The 17,211-nt window shown below is 43.9% G+C and overlaps 1 protein-coding gene across 1 annotated transcript in view; it reads right to left on the reverse strand.

Moving 5' to 3' along the window:
* Nucleotides 1-17,211, reverse strand: part of LOC132394070 (guanine nucleotide-binding protein subunit alpha-14) — a 146,696-nt gene that overhangs the window by 8,015 nt on the left and 121,470 nt on the right. Inside the window, exons 3-5 of the mRNA XM_059969761.1 lie at nucleotides 4,241-4,395; nucleotides 2,268-2,396; nucleotides 763-892 (exon numbers count right to left, since the gene is read on the reverse strand). Coding sequence (XP_059825744.1) covers nucleotides 763-892; nucleotides 2,268-2,396; nucleotides 4,241-4,395 — 414 coding nt within the window. The remainder of the gene's footprint in view (nucleotides 1-762; nucleotides 893-2,267; nucleotides 2,397-4,240; nucleotides 4,396-17,211) is intronic.

Below are 17,211 nucleotides of genomic sequence, written 5' to 3' on the forward strand. Positions count from 1 at the left end.
AATACGGAAATACAACAGAATCAATGAAAAACTACACACAACGAGAGAGCAAAGAAAGAGAACCTGTGCAAGTACAAAACAACTAACAAATCAATAATTAAATAAACTGAGGGCATGAGTTCCCGGAGTGCTTGAGAGTGAATGCAACAATTGGGTTCAATGATCATTTCAGTGAAATTATTCACATTGGTTCAGGAGCCTGTTAGTTCTGTTCCTGAACGCAGTGCTGCTGGATCTAAGTCTCCTGTACCTCCTTCCCCTTGGCAGCACTGAGAAGAGAGCTTGGCACAGTTGGTAGAGGACCTTGACGAATGTTGCTTCATTGTGACAACACCCCTTGTAGATGTGCTCAATAATGGGAAGACTTTTCTTTGTTGGACTGGGTAGTTTCCACTTTTTTTAATAGACTTTTCCATTCTTGGGCATTGGTATGTCCATACCAGGCTGTGATGAAACTAGTCGGGATACTCTCCACTGTGCATCAGAAGGAGAGACAGGCTCTCGTTCATCTGGCCTGAAGTGGAGACAAATTTGTTGGTGGAGGTGGAGCAGAAGTACTCCAATAAGAAAGAATATCAATGTTTTAATTGTGGGTGAACTTTGTTCTAAATCAAAGCAGCATTGTTTAGGCTAAGAGAAAAAAAGATGCCAGAAAAATATTAAATAACATTATTAATAATATTATTTACTTAGTTTTTTCACCCTCTGGGGACCCTTCAGCTATATAAAGCGGCATCTGTTGCCAAAAAAATCTGACATTACCTCATTATCACACTCGGCCAGGACCTGATCATATTCACTAAGTGCCACTAAGAAAATGATTGAGGTGACATTCTCAAAACAGTGAATCCATTTCCTTCGTTCTGACCTCTGACCTCCAACATCTACCATCCTATAAAATAAAGCAAAGATTGAAATTGCAGTTTCCAGTCACATTATCATTAAGGACTTTATTTTTTAAAGCTTCAAAACACAAATAGTTACTGAACATTAATGGTGCAGATAATCTTTAAGAACATTATTAAGTCCTGAAAGAATTAGTTGAATCATCCTGAATCGTGCCATTTTCATATCATTGTAAAACTAAACTCTGCATGTAATGTTGCGTATAACAAAACCTTTACTATCATTTTCTTATTTCTATAACTGCTACACAGGTAGCAGAAACAGAAATAACCATTCAGACTTAAAAGATCCAACTTCATCCCATACAAGAATCACAAAGGTAAAAAATAAAAAGCAAATTATGAGTCTTCACACAATCTAAAATCCTGCCTATTACACTCAAAAGCCAAACTTGGTTGAGAATCTAACAGTGAAACCAACTTAATGGCAATGTTTTTAAATATTACTTCCAAGCAGAATTGCTTCAAAGAATCTTAATTTAGGGAAAAAAACTAAAGAACTATTTAAAATTTTAGTATTACATTTCACCCACTAAATGAAGAATCAAGATGCTAAAGACCCACAGTAGCTTAAAAAGAAACATGATGCTCTCTACTGTATAATGCGAGAGGCATCACCTTTCGTTTGATGGATAGATATTCACTGGTAATGGAAATAGTCAAGAAAGTTTGAACTTCTAAACAGTTTGCAATTGTTTACATAGATATTTAGTGCAATCAGAAGGAATTTCCCTCAGTGAAGCATTTAATTCAAACTATAAAACTTTTCTCAATATTTTGTAGTCAGGCACAGGTAGCATTTTTATTTCATATTCAAAATGCAGATGTTGCTGCAAGAACTTTGACTAACCAAGTAGTGCAGAGATGTTTTATGTATTTTATATACCCACATTAAATATTATTTGATGCATTTATATTATTATATATGAAAACCAAGCTAGGAATCCTGGCAGGTTCCAAATATTATAACTGTAGGACATTAAGAACTTCAAGGGTGTGTACTTTTTTTTCTGATTTAACAACAAGGGGAGAACATGGTGGTGCTTATATGCTATGATGCAATTATATTCTGTAACCACATCAGTCATTTATATATCATACATAAATACATCCTGTGTTCCCTCTTTCCCCCGAAGTTAAGTTCACTTTAATAGTGCTGGCTGCATTAGCAAAAGTATCAAGGCGGCAACTTGTAGAGGTGCAGCATCTCATAAACATATTCTACACAGTGTCACGTTCTTCAGAAATCATCCACTTTTGTTTAACAATAATTAATGTTTTTGCCAGTTAATTCATAGCCATTACTTTCTTTTGCACATTATGAAAAATCTATTAATCAGAAATATCTGTCCTTTTCAATACCTGAAGATTATGTTCTCCAAATCAAAAGGATATTCGATGATTCCAGTTGTTGGTACTCTGACCCGCAGTATATCCTGTTGAGTTGGTATATACAATGCTGAACTAATCCGATCTACATCACTAAGATAGCTGGAAAATTAAATATAATTGCAAATTACAGAAACCTCCAACATAATTTGGCACACTAACATTTAAGAAAAGGAAATTACAGGTACTGTCCACAAGATGTTGACAAAGACAAAGATGCTAAGATATTAACAATAAGCCCATTCAGTGTAATAGAGAAAAACAGATGACCAACTCTTCCACAAAGAGCTTCTATCCATTGACAATATATGCCTAAAATATATATATCCTACATTCTCTGTTCCTGATGAAAAAAACTCAATTTTGTCTTCTGAACACAAAATTCTCATTGCAATTCTTAACAGAGCAGAATCTGAAGAGCAGAACATAGTATCATGGGATAAAGAACTTAACAGTGAAACAGAGAGGGTTAGAACTGTTGTAGGAATAATTGATTACATGGTCAGGGAAACAGGTACTAAATTGACAGAATCTCTCTGGTACCGTCTCTCATTCAGGGTAAATTAAACCACAGTTACAATATGTCAGGGGCACAGAACCAGGATTTTTTCCTTTAATGTCTGCTTTATGAGTTTATGATCTTGAGCTACATCTACAAATAAATAAAAGGTGATCAGCAAACATTGAGAAAAGAGCAATTAAGGTTCAGTCCTAATATTGGAAGATTACCTTCTTGAAAAGCCAAATAGAGAATCCTTTTGCTTATAGTAAGAACAGAAGGGAGCAATCATGCTAAAGGTCTTGGATATTAAGGGAAACACACCCAGTAAATTCTTCCTTCCCATTCACAATACATTCTTCATCCATTTAAGCTTATTTATAATTACACTGGACTCCAGTGGTCAGAGTGTGAAATGTTGATTTCCAAAAACTCATCTTTCTGCCATGAATGATTAATAATTGTTGACTTCAGGAACATTTTAACATGCAAGGGAACAAGATCTCTAAAAATGTTGCCTCATACCAAACTCAAAATAAGGAACAGGTTACAAACTCTCATAGCCAATTTTATAAAATCTATGCAAAAATTCATACTAATTTCATCTCCTTTTTCCCTGACACAGTATTAAAATTACACAAAGCCTTGTATACCTCAATTTTGTTTACACAATATGTTACAATTTTGTATGTAATACATAGTTGCATCTGCAATATTCACAATTACTCTCATCCTAATCAATCACTGCCTCCTTGTGAATGCAATGCCCTCATCAAAACATTCTTCCTTTTATTTAAACTAAAAGTTTTTGTATGAATTCTGAAAATATTCCCATAATTATACACCAACAAAAAAAATCTTATTTGTACAGAACACACTGGACAGTGTCAGGATTTTGTTTTCTATAAAGTTCAACATTTGAGGTAATACATGAAATTAATGTACGTTATTGAATCTAGTATATATTTTACTGTGCACACACCAAAATGAGGACTAATAATAATATTAATAATCAAATGCTCAATTATAAATTGAGCATTTAATTTGAGACTTGGATGGAAAAGAACATGTCAGGAGCTTCAGGAAGAGTGGTTTCTATTTTTATGTTACGAAAGGTCATTAACAAAATTTTCCATGCGCTGCAGCTTTAGATTGGTGGTGCAGATTGCAGTATGTGAAGAATCTTTAGGAAGCTTTTTCTTAATGCATTTTGACAACTGACAAGATTACTTTGGTCTAACAGCTTTCAGTAAATGATAGTTGAACAGAATTAAAGAGGCTATGTCACTAAGCTCAGAATTTAACCATTCAGAGGTATTGGAAAAACATACCTCTACAACAGCACACACCAATTTCCAGTACACCAAATGTCATATATTGGAAGGGGATGAAAACCAGAGAATACTTTGGCCTTAGTATATTAGTTTAAAACAATTTTCATACTTACTATTTGGCAGAATCTGATAACTGATATTCTCGCCGTCTGTCGTAGCATTCCTGGATCCCGGGATCATTCCATAATTTCTTTATTGCTTCAACATATGGTGTTTCAAAAGAGAATACTTTATCCACTTCTACTTCTCTGATCATATTTGCATTGTCCTAATAAATATAATTAAGTACGTTTAGGGATACTTATATACATATAATTATACAAAATTCATCCATTATCATGAATTGTAAAGTTCATTATCTTTAACTTAAATAGTGAACCAAAATTCTATTTGTTTAATTTTTGCTGTTAAAGAAACAAGGAAAAATATGGGATGAACTGAGAGTTGAGAATATGGCTCCATTGTGCACTCAATTCACTTCTGGTGTACACCATTTTCCTCATGATGAAACGTCATTTCTGGTGACTTGTTATTCTGAGCAGGACGGTTTTATTTTAATTCATCTTGATACACATCAGGATGAAAGTCTCCAGCAGCAATAATATTCCAACTTTGAAACTCTCGAGCAGCAAGTTCAATTCTAATAGCACACCACAGAACCTTTCACTGACTCCAGAGGGCCAGAAAGGTAGATTTTCCAGATTATTGGATTAACGTCTCAGACTTCTAATTCATTTTTAAGTTATGTTACACAATAAAATAAACTTTTCATTTATGATTGCAAGTGTAAAGGGGGTGTGGGATCTAGAGCTCTGTTAAGTTTAGGGTACTAGCTACTGGATGCTGGACCATCAGGACTTCCTGAATGGTCAATTTTTACTGTTTTTCTTCATTCATTATGTGTCGTGTCGTAGGATGTTGGTGATCATGGTCTTTCTATGACCATGTTTGTTCTTGGCAATTTTTTCCACAGAAGTGGGTTTGCCAACGCCCGTCTGAGCAGTGACTTTACAAGCCGGGTGACCCCAGCCACTATCAATAGTGTTCAGAGATCGTCTCCCTGGCATCAGTGGTCACATAACAGGAACTTGTGATCTGCACCAGCTGCTCATACAAAAATCCGCCGCCTGCTCCCATGGCTTCGCAAGATGCTGATCAGGGAAGCTAAGCAGGAGCTACACCTTGCCCAAGGGTGACCTGCAGGTTAGCGGAGGGAAGCAGTGGCTTACACCTCCTTTGGTAGGGGCGCATCTCCACCCTGCCACCCACTTACTGTATTACTGACTTTTTATTCTATATACACTGGATGTCAGAGATCTATTTATTGCTATTTACTCACTTAGCAAATTAAATTCAAAAGTTAAAAAGCGGACACAAACAGTAAACAGAAGGCAGAATGACTCTAATCAACAGATGTAAAGGACAAAATGAATAAGGGCTGATTGCTCATTAAAACAATAAGAGTGGAAGTACTATTGATTTCTCTGAATTAAGAGTTAATGTAGAATTCAGCTGTGGATTTACAGCTATTAGTGAAGTGCAAACAGATTAAATCTGAGGCAATCAGACCATGTAAAAGGACAAAATATCAAGATATTCAAAAATAATTTTCTTCAATTACCCAAATACACTGATGGATAAATTCAGCCAGAAGAGTCTGCTTTTGTCCTTCAAGGATGTCCAATTTTATACTTTCAAAAGTATAAAACTTTTACTTCAAAATAGCACTTTAAAGTGAACTAATTTCAATATACTGGATATCACATGCTACCATGCCATGAAATGCAAGTTCATCTTAATGCTGATGTTAAAAACAATCAAGATTCTTATTGATGAAATTACTGAACTATGCAGATTAGGAATGGTCAATTACAATTGGAATTGCACTTCCTCTGGGAGTGCACTCAGTCAAATTGTCATCAAGATAAGCAGTGTCTGATGAGAGGCCTGAGAATTTGCACGTAGAACTCAGTCGCTATCAGTGTTTCTTGTGTTGCTTCCACTTGTTCTGTGTATGATTCTGTTGTGGACACCCAAGGTGTTCAACACCTTTCTGGATGTACAAAGAGAGACTTTTGGTCCTTTTCTACACAGACATCACCTGCCATCTTGCACAAAATTGAACTTTTGCATGTATCCAGCAGATCATTATAGACCATATAATGCAGAAAATGGTGCCAACTTCATGATGTCCTTCAGCATCTGCCATAATTAGCAAACATTTTGTAATTGGAGGGATTAGTGCCTGGGTGGTTTTGATTTGCTTTTTAGCTGGTTCAGCACAACATTGTGGGCTGAATGGCCTGTTCCTGTACTGTACTCTTCTATGTTCTATTTGGTTTATTCTCCATTGAATGGTAGTTTTACTTCTTTATGCCTTTTAACTAGTTCCACAAAGCTTTGGCTAATTGGGGCAGCTGCTGGGCCAAAATGTACCAGTCTTGATATGTCCCAAATAACGGGAATCAACTTTATTTCAAAATTGACTAGCATATGGCAACTGAACTGAGGGCATGTTGAATCACAGACTTTCTTCCTTGCTGCATAACACAATGGCTGAATCACTTCACTCATTTGGACTCACTGAAGGGTGACATAGCAGAGGGTTAACTTTGCCTGTTATTTAACCTTCGCTTCCGCCGATAGTCAGACCACAGACCTCAGGTAGTCAGGTTGCACAACAGCTCCTCCCTCCCATCATCCTCAATGCAGGTGCCCCCAGCGCTGTGTGCTGAGCCCACTGCCGCATTTTCTGCTCACACGACTGCACAGCCAAACAAGTACTCACATTACCGATGACACTACACCGGTACAGCTCATCACCAAAACGACGAGACAGCCTACAGGGAGGCAAGTAATCTCTTTCTCAATGTCAACAAGACAAAGGCGATGTTTACCACTTTCGGAAGAACTCGCACCACCACACACATATTTTTATATCGGCAGCACAGCAGTGGGAACTGCAAGCAGTTTCCAGCTCCTGTGAGTGCACATCTTGCACCACCTCTCATGGTCCCAGAACACATCCCACACAGTAAAGAGAGCTCACCGATGCCTGTGCTTTCTGGGGAGGCTGGAGAGAGCTGGACCACACACATCAGTACTCACGACCTCCCAGAGATACAGAGCATCTTAACGTGCTGCATCACTGCACTGCGACAGACAGGAACGGTCTACAATGGGTACTCAAAACTGCCCAACGCATCACTGGTACCCGCCTACCTGCCATCAAGGACAAATATACAGAAAAGTACAGGAGAAAAGGTCAATCATAAACAATTCAACCCACTCTGCTCATGGACTGTTTCTCCCACTCCCATCAGGGAGGAGGCTGCATAGCATCCATGCTAGAGCTACCAGACTCAAAAACAGTTATTTTCCCTAAGAGTAAAGCTGATCAGCACTTCCATGCACTAACTCACCCCACCATCACTACTTTATTGTTTCCTATGCCTAGCATCACTTTATGGATATACAATTAATCTATATATAAGCTATCTTATGTATTTACATCTATCCATGTTTTTATTATTTTGTTCTTTATTTTATTGTTTATGTTTTCGTGTTGCACTGGATCCAGAATAACAATTATTTCATTCTCCTTTACACTTGTGTACTGGTAGTAGCATTAAACAATCTTGAATTTTCTCATGCATCAAAATGCTCAGAAGTAAACAAAGACAAATAGAATTGTGTTTATTTTCTGCAGTCTACTTACAAAGGGTGACCTTACAATAACTTGAAATTGTTTGCATGAGAAGGTAATTGCAATGAGCTGCTAAAACAATTTACATTAGTTCAATTTCTTTAAAAACACTCATTTTAAAAATGCATGGGCAAAATATTGTATACATTTATATACTTACTGTAACTGATTTATTTTTTTCAATATTACCATGTATTGCATCGTACTGCTGCTGCTAAATTAACAAATTTCACAACATATGCCAGTGAAAATAAACCTGATTCTGTTCTACTAATTTACCCTCATTAAAACACTACTGTTAAAACTGAAATGGATGTAGTTTCATAAAGCATCTCAAAAACAATGCTGTGTTCATAAATAACATATCTCCAGGAAAAAGCAGAATTGTTACAAGAGAGAAACAGTGTAAGCAAGTCAACTGAGTTGAAGGGTGACACACATTTTCACTTAATGTTCAGACGGTAAATTTTAAAATAAATCACTGACAGAGAAGGGTGATAAAATCAATGGAGATCAGTAGATGCTATACAATAAAGATCGCAGAAGATAATCCGCGTTAGAGAGTTGGAGCTAAAACTGGATGAACTTCAGATCATTCAGGAGGCTGACAGGGTGATAGATAGGTCATTAGAGAGGTAGTTACATTAAAGTTCAGGATACAGAAAACTGGGTAACAGTCAGGAAGGAGTCAGGCACTGGCACTGTCTGGCTCTGTGACTCAGAAGGGAAGGTGGGAGAAGAGGAACGCTGTGGTGCTAGGGATTCATTAGTCAGGAGAACTTACAGGAGTTTCTGTGGGTGAGAATGAGATTCCTGGACAGTATGTTGCGTCCTGGGTACCAGGGTCTGGGATATCTTGGACTGAGTACTCAGCATTCTTAAGTGGAGGGTGAACAGCCAGAGGTCGTGGTCTATGTAGGTACCAATGACATGGGTAGGACAAATGAAGAGGTTCTACATAGGGAGTTCAGGGAGTTAGGTGCGAAGTTAAAGGCAGGACCTCCAGGGTTGTGATCTCAGGATTGCTACCTGTGCCACATGCTATTGAGGCCAGAACTAGGAAGATTACACAGTTTAACACGTGGCTAAGGAGGTGGTGTTGGAGGGAGATGTTGGCCAGAAAGAATGACAGTCTAGAAATCAGTGAATTCAAATGAATCAAAGACAGTGGAAGCAGACTAATTCTTTTTGTTCTTGCCTTGTATTTGGAGATGGAGATTGCCATTTTGTGAAGACACTCTGTTCTCCATTTTGTGAGCTTGAATTGTTTGGCTTGATCAGTGGTTCAAAGAAGACACAATGATGCTCCAAGACTAGAGATCATTTCCAAGTAAGAAGTTATTTGCAAGATGTTATGAGAATATAACATGCAGCTCTGTGACTGTTGGAGTCAGTTTCTGTTCTGCATGAAGTAAGCTCATTGCTGGTTGAGAACAAAGCCATAAATTATCGACTGTCATTGCTGGGAAGAATGGATGCTGGCTTGGAGCAAAGTCAATAACGAAGTGTTACAGGTTCTACACATGACCTGTGACCAATGGCACTGGAATGCAATATTTGAATTGATAAGGAATGGATATAAAATTGGATGTTTCATGTGTGCTGGCAGTAGTAACTTCGAAGAATAACCAGATACAAGCGTGAGCAACCCTGCATGGAACATGTGGTGAGTGAATTGAGACTATGAGGAATGCCAGGGAAACTTAGTGGGTGTGCACACAAGATATTTATTGAATGAATTTATGTACCTGTTAATTTGGACAATAAAGGCACGTCAGTAAACGCAGATCTCTCTCTGTGCCTCACTGATCAGTATGACAAGGATAATTCTTATAATAGAGGGCATAAGACTATTGGATCACTGGGCTCTCTTCCAGGGAAGGTGGGATCTGTACAAAAGGGACAGTTTGCACCTGAACTGGGAGGGGGACTAATAGCCTAGCAGGAAGGTTTGTCAATGCTTCATGCTGGGGTTTAAACTCAAGTTTCAGAGGGATGGGAACCAGAGTGGCAGAACTGTTGGTAGCGAGGTTGAGAAGGCAGGTGTTGGTGGGACTTCAAACGAAGTCAGGAATCCAAAGGTTGAGAATGGTGTAACTAGTGTCCTGAGCTGCGTATGCTTCAATGCAACAAGTATCATAGGAAAAGCAGATGAGCTCAGGGCTTGGACCAACACCTGCAGTTATGACGTTGCAGCCATTAGTAAGATTTGGTTGTAGGAGGGGCAGGACTGGCAGCTCAATATTCTGGGGTTCCATTGTTTTGGACGTGACAGGGATTAAAGAAGGAGGGGCGGTGTAATTAGTTAGGGAAAATGTCATGGCAGTGCTCCATCAGGACATACTAGTGAACTCAACTCCTGAGGTGTTATGGGTGGAGCTGAGAAATAAGAAAGATATGACCACGTTGAAGGGGCTATATTACAGAACAGCCAACTGTCTGGGGCAGTTAGAGGAACAAATTTATAAACTGATCATAGACTGTAATAAGAAACATAAGGTAGTTATAGTAGATGATTTTAACTTTCCACATATTGACTGGGAATCCCATACTGTGAAAGGACTAGAGGGGATACAGTTTGTCAAGAGTGTTCAGGAAGTCCCAATGAGAACACGTGCAATACTGGATCTGCTGTTATAGAATGAGACAGGGTAGGTGACAGAAGTTTGTGTAGGGGAACACTTTGCAACCAGTGACCACAATGCCAATAATTTCAAAGTAAATATGAAAAAAAGTAAGTGTGGTCCGCAGGTTGAGATTCCATAATGGAGAAAGGCCAATTTGATGGTACTATTAATGGTCTGGCAAGTGTGGATTGGGACAGGCCGTACTCTGGCAATGGTGCACTTGGAAAGTGGGAAGCCTTCAAAAATGAAATTTTGAGAATACCAAGCTTGTATGTGCCTGTCAGAAAAAAAAACATAAAGATAACAAGTGTAGGGAACCTTGGTTTTGAAGAGATATATTAAGCCCTGGTTAACACAAAAAGGAAGTGCATAGCAGGTATCGGCAAGTAGGAACAAATGAAGTGCTTAAGGAGTGAAAGAAATGCAAGGGAACACTTAAGAAAGAAATCAGGAAAACTAAAAGAAGGCATGAAGTTGCTCTACCAAAGAGAAGGAAAATCCTAACGGATTCTAGAGATACCTCCAAGAGCAAAAGGATTGCACAAAACAAAATTGGTCCTCTGGAAGACCAGAATGGTAATCCATGTGTACAGCCAAAATAGATGGGAGGAGATTTAAAATCAATTCTTTGCATCTGTATTTGCTCAGGAAATTGACAGAGTCTATAGAAGTGAGGCAAAGCAGCACCAACTTTATGGACCCTGTACAGATTACAGAGGAGGAGATGTTTGCAACCCTGAGGCAAATCAGGGTGGAAAAATCCCCAAGGCCTGAAAAGATGTCCCTCTGACCCTACGGGAGCCAAGTGCAGAAGTTGCTGGGGCCCTAGCAGAGATATTTAAAACTTCCTTAGCGACAGGAGAGCTACCAGAGGATTGGATATAGCTTAAGTTTTTCTCTGTTTAAAAAAGGCTCTAAACATAATCCAGGAAATTATAGGCTGGTGAGTCTGTTGTGGGAGAGTTAATGGAAGGTGTTCTAAGGGACCGGATTTATAAGTATTAGGCTAGACATGGCCTGATCAAGGATAGTCAGCATGGCTTTGCATGTTGTAGGTCATGTTTAACCTTATAGAGCTTTGAGGAAGATACAGGCAAGGCAATGGATGTTATCTACATGGACTTTAGTACAGTAACTGACAAGGTTCCAGATGGGAGGACAGTCAAGAAGGTTCAGTGGCTTGGCATTCAGGAGGAGGTAGTAAATTGGATTAAACATTGGCTTTGAGGGAGAAGACAGAAAGTGGTAGCAGAGGGTTGCCTTGCTAACTGGAGGCCTGAACCTAGTGGTGTGCTGCAGGATTCGGTGCTGGGTCCTTTGTTGTTTGTCGTCTATATTTTAATGATCTGGATGATAATGTCCTTAACTGGATCAGCAAATTTCCAGATGACACGAAGGTTGGGGGTGTAGGGGACAATGAGGAAGGCTACCATAGCTTGCAGAGGGATTTGCATCAGCTGGAGAAATGGGCTGAAAAATGGCAGATAGAAATTTAAAGCAGACAACTGCAAGGTGTTGAACTTCAGTAGGATCAGCCAGGATAGGTCTTACACAGTGAACCGTAGGGCACTGAGGTGTGTGGTAGAACTGCGGGATCTGGAAATATAGCTCCATAATTCATTGAAAGTGGTGTCACAGGCAGATAGGATCATAAAGAAAGCTTCTGGCACATTGGCCTTCATAAATCAATGTACTGAGTACATGACATGAGATGCTATGTTATGTTGAAGTTGTACAAGACATTGGTGAGGCCTAAATTGGAGTATTGTGTGTGGTTTTGATCACCTACCTACAAGAACGACTTAAGCAAGGTTGAAAGCGTATGGAGAAAATTTACAAGGACGTTGCTGAATCTGGAGGACCTGGGTTATAAGGAAAGATTGAATATGTTAGGATTGTAGTCTTTAGAATGTAGGAAGTTGAGAGGAGATTGATAGAGGTAGACAAAATTAAGAGGGGTATAGATAGTGTAAAAGCAAGGAGGGTTATTCCACTGAAGTTGGGTGGGACTACAACCAGAGTTCATGGGTTAAGGGTGAAAGATCAGAAGTTTAAAGAGAGCAAGAAACGTCTTCACTCAGAGGGTTGTGAGAGTGTGGAAAGAGCTATAAGCACAAGTGGTGCATGCAAGCTTGATTGCAATGTTGAACAGAAGTTTGGATAGGTACATGGATAATAGGGGTATCTCCATAGGAGATCTATGGTCTTGGCGCAGGTCAATGGGAGTCGGCAATTTAAATCTAGTCAGCATGGACTAGATCATCCAAATAGCCTGTTTCTGTCTTGTACTTCTCTTATGACTCTACTCTGGATAGTTGAGCAGGCTGAAGGGAAAAGTGAACAGATGTTTTATTAATGCAGGAAGACATTTTCAGATAAAGCAAAGAATGAAGAATAAAATGAATGCAATAAAGGCCATACAAAGTACTTGCCAGACTGCAAAGTGTTTAAATACACAGTTCCCTGAAAGTGATGATGCAATACTCTTAAAAAAGCCAACAGGCTTTCTGGATTTTGCACAAGTAATAATACAGTATGTATGCATATTGAAATGGGTTGGCCAAATACGTTATATGCAATTTTATTGTATATTGTGATAGTGTGGCGACCCATTTCCTGGCACATCCGAACCGGCTCACAATTAGATAGCCTACGGGGGTTTGCGAGCACAGAGCTTTGGAGCCTCTGCGCCACGGGGGGCAGGTTGAGGGAGGCTTAAAAGTGAGGCTGAGGATTTCGAATAAAGTTTTTTCCTTCGACTGCAGTTACCGACTCCGTGTCGTAATTTTAGTGCTGCGTGTAGCACACCGCTACAATTGGTGACCCCGACGGTCCAAACGATTTTTGGACCAGAAATGACCGAAGCCGCCTCTGTTCATGTGGTTTCGTTGAAACTGCCGGGTTTCTGGACACAGCGACCGAACCTATGGTTCCAGCAAGCCGAAGCCCAATTCCACGTTCGCCAGATCACCTCAGAAGACACCCGCTACTACTACGTGGTGAGCTCCCTCGACCAGGACGCAGCGGCCCAGGTCGCGGAGTTCGTACAGTCGCCCCCGGCAGACGACAAGTACACGGAATTCAAAGCCCTGCTCCTCAGGACTTTCGGAATCTCACGGCGCGAGCGGGCTGCCCATTTACTGCACCTGGATGGCTTGGGCGACAGACCTCCATCGGCTTTAATGAATGAGATGTTGTCTCTAGCCGACGGACACACACCCTGCCTCATGTTTGAGCAGGCATTCCTGGAGCAGCTGCCCGAGGACATATGCCTGCTGCTGTCCAACGCGGATTTCAGTGACCCCCGGAAGGTGGCAGCCCGGGCGGAATTGCTGTGGAACGCCAAAAAGGTGAGCGGGACGTCCATCGCACATATCTCCCAGCCACGCTCCCAGCAGCAAACCAGTCCAGGCCCGGCCGCACAGCCCGCCAACCCCCGGCCCAAGGAACACTGGTGCTTCTACCACCAGCGGTGGGGCGCAGAAGCCCGCCGTTGTCGCCCGCCCTGCAAGTTCCCGGGAAACGCCAGGGCCAGCCGCCACTGATGGCTACGGCGGCTGGCCATCGGGATAGCCTCCTGTATGTGTGGGATAGAAGGTCGGGACGCCGGTTTTTGGTTGACACTGGTGCCGAGATCAGCGTTTTACCTCCGACGAGTTACGACACCCGCAGCAGGGCACCAGGTCCCCCCCTGAGGGCCGTGAATGGCAGCACAGTAAGGACCTATGGCACCCGTCAGGTGCAGCTACAGTTCGGCTCCAGCCAGTTCACGTGGGACTTTACACTGGCCGCCGTAGCCAAACCGCTTCTGGGTGCGGATTTTTTGCGGGCTCACAGCCTACTGGTCGACCTGCCCAGAAAGAGACTGGTACAAGCCGAGACCTTTCAGACGTTCTCCCTGGGTGCAGCCCAGTTGCCAGCCCCTCACCTCGGCTCCATCACGCTGTCCGACAACGACTTCACCAGGGTCCTGGCGGATTTCACATCGGTTCTGGCACCGCAGTTCACAGCGGCCATGCCCCGACACGGCGTACAGCACCACATCCCGACCCAGGGACCACCCCTCCACGCCCGTGCTCGGCGGCTTCCCCCAGACAAGCTCCAACTGGCGAAGGAGGAGTTCCAGAGGATGGAGGAATTGGGGATCATCTGGCGGTCCGACAGCCCATGGGCCTCCCCCCTGCACATGGTGCCCAAAGCGACGGGAGGCTGGAGACCGTGCGGCGACTACCGCAGGCTGAACGAGGCTACCACACCGGACTGCTACCCTGTGCCGCACATTCAGGACTTTGCAGCAAACCTGCACGCCGCACGGATCTTCTCCAAGGTAGACCTCGTCCGAGGGTACCATCAAATCCCGATGCATCCTGACGACGACCCCAAAACGGCTCTCATCACCCCGTTTGGCCTTTCGAGTTCCTCCGCATGCCGTTCGGCCTGAAGAATGCCGCACAGACGTTCCAGCGGTTAATGGACGCGGTGGGACGGGACCTGGACTTCGCGTTCATCTATTTGGACGACATCCTCATAGCCAGCAGCAGTCGTCAGGAGCATCTGTCCCACCTCCGTCAACTCTGCACCCGACTGACTGAGTACGGTCTTACAATCAACCCCGCCAAATGCCAGTTCGGACTCGATACCATTGACTTCCTGGGCCACAGGATTACTAAAGACGGGGCAACCCCTCTGCCCGCTAAGGTAGATGCAGTCCGCCACTTCCCCTGACCCACCAGGATCAAAGGCCTTCAGGAATTCGTAGGTATGGTCAATTTCTACCACCGCTTCCTCCCTTCAGCTGCCCGGATCATGCGCCCCCTGTTCGCCCTGATGTCGGGTCCGAGCAAGGACATTACCTGGGATGAGGAGTCCGCCGGCGCTTTCGTTCAAACGAAGGAAGCTTTGGCGAACGCCGCAATGCTAGTACATCCCAGAATGGACGCCCCTACTGCCCTCACAGTGGACGCATCTAACACGGCAGTCGGTGGGGTGCTGGAGCAACTCATCGCAGGTCACTGGCAACCCCTGGCGTTTTTCAGCAAACACCTGCGGCCACCCGAGCTCAAGTACAGTGCTTTCGACCGGGAACTGTTGGCGCTCTACCTGGCAATCTGGCATTTCAGGTACTTCCTAGAAGGTCGGCCCTTCACCGCGTTCACGGACCACAAACCGCTTACCTTTGCGTTTACGAAAGCGTCCGACCCCTGGTCGTCCCGCCAGTAATGCCACCTGTCCTACATCTCTGAATACACGACGGATGTCCGGCACGTCTCGGGTAAGGACAATGTCGTGGCAGATGCGCTCCCTCGCCCTTTCCCAAGGGGTAGACTTTGAGGCACTGGCAGAGGCGCAGCAGGCGGATGAGGAGATTCCGAGTTACAGAACCGCAGTCTCCGGTTTGCAGCTCCAGGACCTCCCCGTAGGCCCAGGTGAGAGGACCCTACTCTGTGACGTTGCCGCCGGCCAGCCTCGTCCCATCATCCCGACAGCCTGGCGGCGCCGTGTTTACGACTCCATTCATAACTTGGCGCATCCCTCCATCCGGACAACTATCCGGATGGTTTCCGGCAGGTTTGTTTGGCACGGACTCTGCAAACAGGTCAGTGAATGGGCCAAAACGTGCATGCACTGCCAGACGGCCAAGGTGCAGCGGCACACCAAAGCCCCACCGCAGCAGTTCCATCCCGCCCACCGGCGTTTCGACCACATTCACGTGGATATCGTGGGCCCCCTGCCAGTGTCGCGCAGAGCACGGCACCTCCTGACTATCGTGGACCGGTTCACAAGATGGCCAGAGGCGGTCCCGCTCACCGACACCACCTCCGAATCTTGCGCCCGAGCCCTGATCACCACCTGGATATCTCGCTTTGGTGTACCGGCCCACATTACCTCCGACAGAGACGCCCAGTTCACCTCCAGCCTGTGGTCAGCTATGGCCAGCCTTTTGGGGACCAAGCTGCACCACACAACTGCCTACCACCCACAGTCGAACGGGCTAGTGGAGCGTTTCCACCGTCACCTGAAGTCGGCCCTCATGGCCCGCCTGCGAGGAGCCAACTGGGCGGACGAGCTTCCCTGGGTCCTACTCGGCATCCGCACAGCGCCCAAGGACGACCTGCACGCCTCGTCGGCCGAGTTGGTATACGGCGCGCCCCTGGTCGTCCCTGGGGAGTTCCTACCAGCCCCACGGGGGCAAGAGGAAGATCCCGCAGCAGTCCTGGGCAGACTACGCAAGAAGCTCGGTAACCTGGCCCCCATACCCACTTCACAGCACGGGCGGAACCCGACCTGCGTACCCAAAGACCTGCAGAACTGTAAGTTTGTGTTTGTATGAAGGGGCGGGCATCGGCCACCGCTGCAGCGGCCATACGAGGGGCCGTTTATGGTGCTCCAGAACAACGGGTCCACGTTCGTGCTGGACGTTGGGGGGAAAGAGGAGGTTTTCACGGTGGACCGTCTCAAACCGGCCCATGTGGACCTGGCACAACCGGCCGAGTTTCCGGCACCTCGGCGCAGAGGCCGACCTCCCAAGCAGGTTTTGGCCCAGACTGTGGACATTGGGGGGTGTATCGCCGGTTCTGGGGGGGGGGGGGTTATGTGGCGACCCATTTCCTGGCACATCCGAACCAGCTCACAATTAGATAGCCTACGGGGGGTTGCGAGCACAGAGCTTTGGAGCCTCTGCGCCGGTGGGGGCAGGTTGAGGGAGGCTTAAAAGTGAGGCTGAGGTTTTCGAATAAAGTTTTTTCCTTTG

This window comes from Hypanus sabinus, chromosome 5 (genome assembly GCF_030144855.1).
Source record: "Hypanus sabinus isolate sHypSab1 chromosome 5, sHypSab1.hap1, whole genome shotgun sequence".
NCBI classification, from domain to species: domain Eukaryota; kingdom Metazoa; phylum Chordata; class Chondrichthyes; order Myliobatiformes; family Dasyatidae; genus Hypanus; species Hypanus sabinus.